The sequence below is a fragment of the Otolemur garnettii genome, unplaced genomic scaffold, assembly GCF_000181295.1.
Source record: "Otolemur garnettii isolate 467f Iridium unplaced genomic scaffold, OtoGar3 scaffold00009, whole genome shotgun sequence".
Classification (NCBI taxonomy): Eukaryota; Metazoa; Chordata; class Mammalia; order Primates; family Galagidae; genus Otolemur; species Otolemur garnettii.
In genome coordinates, this window is record NW_003852404.1 from 23,373,540 (window position 1) to 23,380,791 (window position 7,252).

The 7,252-nt window shown below is 34.0% G+C and overlaps 1 protein-coding gene across 3 annotated transcripts in view; it reads right to left on the bottom strand.

The window, feature by feature from the left end:
* Nucleotides 1–7,252, bottom strand: part of ROBO1 (roundabout guidance receptor 1) — a 952,396-nt gene that overhangs the window by 93,172 nt on the left and 851,972 nt on the right. For 2 of the 3 annotated variants that reach the window (XM_003783920.2, XM_003783919.2), the window contains exon 7: nucleotides 1,082–1,090. The exons of the other annotated variant lie outside the window; for it this stretch is intronic. In XM_003783920.2, coding sequence (XP_003783968.1) covers nucleotides 1,082–1,090 — 9 coding nt within the window. The remainder of the gene's footprint in view (nucleotides 1–1,081; nucleotides 1,091–7,252) is intronic. 3 annotated transcript variants of the gene reach the window in all.

Below are 7,252 nucleotides of genomic sequence, written 5' to 3' on the forward strand. Positions count from 1 at the left end.
AAAACTTTGGTTTTTCTCATATAAATAACATCCTTTGTTTTGTTAATGGTCTTTATAAATCTGTTCATGCATTTTTGTCATTTTGTTAATGAAATTATATACTGTAGATTATATAATATGTAACAAAGTACGTAAGTGTTCAACATAGTTTTCATCCTGTACTTTCATATTTAACTTGAATCATCTATATTTTCATAAGGTATCATGCAGTAAGCTATTTTTTTGAAATAGCCAGTTATTGCATCATAATTACTGAAAAATCCATCCCATCTGTATTAATATGAAATGCTGCTTTCATAATATTTGTGTAACTGTTTGACTTAAAGAATAGTTAGATTCTGTTAGGGTTAAAATTATTCCTTGAAATACTCTTCAGCCTACTCGTGTAAAATGCTCTAACAACGGTGTTCTAGCAAACATACAAAATGATTGGACCTTTCTCTATGGTAAATTCTTAGAAACCTTGTGGCTCATTATTTATATGGTACAAATCTTTATGGCACACATGTAGCATCTATAGGGTACAAATCTTTAATATACATGTAGCATTTCTTACACAAAATGAAATGAATCTGACACATAAAAATGAAAATGAATGAAAGCATTCCTAAGTGTAAGGTATTAACTTATAGGATTTTAAAGGACTATTACTGAACAGTAGCTATAAAAATTCATATAGACAGGATTTATAAACATATATTAAACCAAAAGATCCCCAAATCACTCCCTTGGCACTTATTTTTGTTTACTCTTACGTGATATAAGTTAAAATAGTACTTGACTAAGATACTTTCACTTATGTCACTATCGCTCATTTCAGGAAAGAAGAAATAACAGGACGCAGATCCCACAGCATTTAATAAGACATAAAGTTAGCAACCCGTTACCTTCACTCTTTGTCACAGTTACCCAGACTTCCTGCAGACTTTATTCTGTGCAGTCTGTCTTTGTGGCCAATGACAAGTGAAACATGGAGGCTGATTGGTTGAAGGACATGGAAGGGTATGGATGGAAAGGGGAAGAGAAGTTCCAGCCACAGGGACACGGTGATTAGAAGATGGCCAATAAAATGTCAACTTACCAGACCCAACTAAAACAAAACAAAAAGAAAACATGGAATAAATAAAAATAAGGAAACATAAAATGAAACAGAAAAAGTCATAAGATTTGACTCCACAATGATATTTCTTTTCACATAAAGAACACGTTAACATTTGACTACATGGTTCACCTTATCTATGAATGAACATTTGTTAGCATTTTAAGGATAATCAGGAATAATTTAAGAAAACTAAAAATGAATCTTAGAATATTCGCTATGATTAAATGGTAGAGCTACAATGAATGATGGCTATAAAATTATAAAACATTCAGTGACTTTATAGTTTGCTACCAGATGACAGGCTAGAAAACTATACATGTAATGGGTTTAAGAATACTATAAATCTTAGCGGCAAAGGCTGTACGAGAATCAAAATTGAGCATCTTAATCAAAGATAAAGAAGTGTTAAATCCTATAACTCCATCTTCAGCTTAATTTTCTTTTTTTTCCCATTCAAATTTCCTTTATTATTTCTTATAGCATAACTGTGTACATTAATGCAATCATGGGGTACAGTGTGGTGTTTTCATATACATTTTGAAATACTCTCATCAAACTGGTTAAATTAGCCTTCATGTCATTTTCTTAGTTATTGAGCCAAGACATTCATACTCTGCCTTTAGAAAGATTCACCTTTACCCTTGTAGGATGAACCATAGAGGTGACCCCATCAATCACCCTCCCTCCACCCACCCACCTACCCTCTCCCACCCCCCTTCCCATATTCTAAGGCTATAATTAGGTTATTACATTCCTATGAAAACTATGTACACAGCCGTATTTTGAAACTAATTCAGCTTAATTTTTTAAAGGTTTCTGCTGCCAATGATATCCTACAGACCCATGCTTCTCATACATTAATAACCATACACATCACTCCAAGATCTGGTCAAAGTATAGATTGCATAGGTCAAGGGTATGACCTGAGATTTTGCTTTTCTAACAAGTACCCAGGTGGTGCTGGTCCAAGATCCTAAGTGGAGTATAAAGTCTATTAAAAGGTGTTGCATTTAAATATTGGCCTTTAAAAGAAAAACTGGCATATTTTGGATTGAGAAGATGCAGAGAAAAGTGCAAATAAATTACAAGAACAGAGAATATTTTATTAACCTTATCTATAAGTCATAAGCATAATACATTTCTTCAATGCTGCAACAATAAGCATTTTAATATAGAAAGCTCAAGTAATACACCCTTAAATACTGGAAAACAATTATTTTGTTATTTCAGAAGCAAATGTAATTACTGTCACATTAGAAACCTGCACTACACTTCACTAACATAAATAACCCCCGCATCTTTCAGCAAGTCAAAACTGATTAGACTTGACACACATTCCTGTTGTTGAAACAAATGCTAAAAACGGCTTCCGTGAAATGGTACGGCTATAAAATAGAGGGAAAAAGTTCTCTTGCATATTTTTGCCACATATGCAAAATTTAATGATAATTAAAAAATACATGTTGACTCATATGGGCCCTTCAACACGACAGAAATATTTGTCTTTAGTTTCCAATCTAAAAAAAGTATTTAAGAAAAATTTTCACTCATTCACGTTAAAAAATTGAAAAAAAAAATGACAAAACTTTCTCATTACTCAGACTTAATGCTGATTACAGCATCTCCAGCTGTGCTATCCAGACCCTGAAACCCGGACTGGAGACCATACGGTCACATTTCCTGGTACCTTAAAGATCATCTCTCTTAAACCAATACAAGAAATATTTAGGAATCACGAGAGAATGAATCTGAAACAACTGTAGTACTAGAATTTTCTTTGAGACCAAAAAAGTTGTGAAAGTGCCTTTTGGACTAATCTATGAAGATAAATTCGATTTCATTAGATTGAAACCGTTGAAATGAAGTTCTTTAAAGTCAGGAGACTACAGAAACGATTCCTAAATATTTTCAGTACTTTAAAATTCCTTAAACATTTCAAAAAATATACAATATATTAAAACCAAGAAAATTGCTGGGAAGCAGCTCAATTTAAAATTAAAAAAATATCCTTTTCTTACTAATAACTTTTACTGGGAATCAAACCATAGGAGCAAAATCTTTTGATTAATTACAATCCTCGGAGTAGTGTATTTGCATATCACATCTATGACAAATGATAATTGAAAAAAATAGTTCTTTCAGGATCTTAACAGTTATCTAAGAACATCGTCTAAGATAGAAGCCTCTAAAACATCAGAGGTTTCTGAGAGGACTGTATCTTGAATGATCACCTAAGTTTTAAACAACCATGATTATCAGAAATGCCTCTTATCTAAATGCAAACCTCTTTGTGTACCCCTTTCATTTGTTCGAGTTTCGGTACACAAATAAAAGCCTGTCATAAAATCATTTTACTCACTGGAAGAAAATTTCCATCCCTAACTTTCTCTGCTAAAGAATAAATCACAAAAATGTAAGTTTTCCTCCTATTTCCCCTTTCCCTGCATTTCTTCAGCTTTAAAGGTCAAGAGTACCTCTGTCCCAACTACTTTTTCTCCCTAAGAAAGAGGAAAAGCCTGTCTGTCTCTGTCTCTCATAAAACAATAAAACTATAAAATGTTGCTGGAAGTGGCCTTAGAACTTATCAGTCTAACCTTTTTGCACAAGAAAACAGAGAACCTAAGTTGTTAAATGACTTTCTCAGGGTCACAGATGGTTAACCAAAGACTGGCTCCCAAGCCTCCTGAATGAAATCCAGGTCTCCATACAAATTTTCCTACTGGTTAATCAGTGGAGAACTATATGCCACAGAATGAAAAGCATACTTGATTCTGCATTTAGACTATCATAGACAGTTGTTTAACCTAAAAATTATTACTACCGAAAACGTTAATATCTACCTATATGAAAAGAACTTAAAGACCTTTTCTCAGGATGTTAGCAATCTTGTAAGAATATTTAGGTCTAGTTTTACAAAGCCATGAAAACTAATAAGTGATAACAAAGCAGACTCAGAGCTGTTTGATGCTTATTTTTGCTATAAATAGTACTATAATCATTTTCTTAATGTGAATGAATTTTAATCATTTTATCACTTGAAGTTATTATAAAATGAATAAAAGAGTAATCGTTTTGAAACATGAAAACAATATGTTTTCAAAAGTACCTTTTTTCAAGAGTGTTTTTACGAGAGTACCTTTTAATTAAATACAGCAAGTAGGAACATAAAATAACATTTAAAAGTGGATACATATTTTTAAGAGGTTAAAATTTTAGCGGTATCTCCAGTAAGAGCTTTTATTTTATTTTTTTAATACTGGAAAGGCATGAGGAATTAGGAAACTTGCCATGAGGCTGAGTCTGTAGAGAATGCCTGTTTTCACCTAGATTAGATTTTGAGTGGAAAACAGGTAATGACGCAAAGTTTAAAATACAGATCAAGTATATGAAAGTTATATGATACATACAAATTGTATAATTATAAAATTCTCTGGTGCCTTTTGAGGATAAAAGTTAAAAAGGAGTGCTATCTTTAAAAATACCAGAAGATATAAAAAACATTACACACGCGTACACACACACATGCCTCTACAACGTAGAAAACTAGTTCCTTATTTTTATTTGAATGTGACATCCAAGTGCCCCATATGATTTATTTAGTTTAAAATCTTCTGCCTTCTAAGAGTGTACATTGCTAAGACAATAGTCTTTGGGTATAAATAAGAAGGTAAGAGAGAACGGAAGAAGGAAGGAAGAAAAGAAGGGAGGGAGGGAGAGGGGAGGAGGAAGGAAGAGGATTCCTTTACTTCTTCTATCTGCTTTCACAATCGGGAGACATCCATGAGTCAGAAGAACAGCAAATGTTTGAAAATAAGCTACACGGAAGCTGGAGGAAAAATTTTTTTGGACTAAAGAAAATAATTTAGCTGAACAGACACTTAAGAAGTCTTCAGATGGAGCCTAATAAATATAAAAACCAGCCAGACTTGATAATGACTGAGGCCAGAGGAGAAGATGACAACGGACTTAAATAACAGTAGTAACAACTTAAATTGTAAAAAAGAAGCAGTTAACAGCAAAGGTCACTGAACCATGAATTGGTTGCCAACTGGGATGTCTTCAAAGGTCTTTACAAATGGGACTTATTTCCATTTGGCCATAACAATTCACATATAACACTGTCTGGCAAAGGGAGAGAGAAGTTGAATCTGAAAGTGCTTTCTGTGGCATAATTTTAACAGTAAGGACATTCAGAGGCATTTAGTTTTTACAAAATGTAATGAGAGAATGACACAGTATCTCTGTGTAAAATAATTTAAGTATTCTAAACATTTAGAATGATTCTGTAGACTATACTTAAGCAAGTTTATCTATGGTAGAACCAATCTATTAACAGATAGCAGAGAAGGGCAGCTTTCTTGATGGGCTAAAATGAAATCATTTTGGCTATAGAATTTTTATGGTAATTCATAGGTATTAATTTTCACTGTAAGTAGCTAAATTCTAATGAATCCTTAAATTGATGGGTTTTTTTTTTTTAATTCTCATCTATGTTTTTTGAATGAAGAGCCCAATGAATAAATCTGACAGGCAAGAACTGTAAATACCTCATTCCAGAAGAATATGAATGGAGTGAGTTGCAAAATTGGGGGAAAAATACATTTTTATTATTTTTACTAAAAGAGAGGAATACTCAAATTCTCAAGTAGCAAAGTGAGCTTTCTTTGAACTGACAAAACCAAGCCCTAGTATGTGGGAGAAATTATATGCATAGATACTCATGAATGATAATATCTCTAACAATTAAAAGACTCTTAGAATATTTTAATACTAGGTATGATTTCTTTTTGGGAAAAAGATTGAGTTTAACATAAAAGCCTGTCATTATGTCTTTCAACTTTTTAGACTTAAAGATACACACCAAGGTGGGGGGCACTTTTAGAATATGCTTAATGGATACATAAAATACTATGAACTTTTCACCTCCACTCAAACATCTCACATTATGCTGTAGAACAATGATTCTGAAGATGATTTCGGTTGCTACACAAGTGAAGTGAGAGGGAAGAGGGAGGGAGGGAACTACTGGCATTTGGGGATCAGAGTCTGGGACTACTGATAAGCATTCTACACAAATACACAAGGCAGATCCTGGAGCAAAGAATGAATTATCCCAAAATGTCAATAGTGCCAGGACTGAGAAATCTTTCTGTAGATTATTTATTCAATTTAAAGCTTATCAGATATTAACAAATATCAATCCTCTCCCAATATAAACTTAGTACTTTGGATGATGCTTGACATATTGCAGGTGCACAGAAAAGGTTACTACTCATCTTCTTCTAAAAAATGTCTCCCAAAAGCACAGTTATTAAATGTTGCTATTTATTTATATGTCTATTAATGAATCCAAGATTCAAATACTTCTACCAAATAATCGAATGCCACCTGACACAGGTGATCTCAGTTTCATCTCAATTTTAATGGTCATATTTTCTGGGTTAGTTTAGGAATAATCACAAACCTTAATCTTTCCTCTTTCTCCTTAAAATACACAATCCACTACCTAATTCCATAACTTCTGTTTTGCAACAATTTCCCCCATTTTATCTATCTCTATCATCTCTGTTGCCACCACTCTGCCCCGAGCTCTCTGGCAGCACTCATCTGAGCTATTCTCTTGCTTTAATCTAATTACTGCGCAGTTTGCAAAAGACCCTTCAATACAGTCTCATTACTCTTAAAACAGAATTACACCCTTAAGATGGCCTTGCTGGTTCACACTCAGTGTCTTCTCTTATCACCTCCACTCTCCCCTCTCCCTAGCTTAGCCTTACAAGCTTTTTTCTTATGGTCCTTGAACACATCATGTACCATCTAATCTCCAGTTCTACTTATGTGGTATCCCCCCAAATCCTTCACCTATTTAATTCCTACACACTCTTAAGATCTCATCTCCAAATCATACTTCTTCAAGAAGGTAATAATGGTTCTGGGAGAACTGGATAATCCCATGTAAAAGACTGAAACTGGACCTGTACCTTTCACCATTTATAAAAATTTATTCAAGGCTCGGCGCCTATAGCTCAACCGGCTAAGGCGCCAGCCACGTACACCTAAGGTGGCGGGTTTGAATCCCCAGCCCGGACCGCCAAACAACAATGACGGCTGCAACCAAAAAATAGCCGGGCGTTGTGGCGGGCGCCTGTG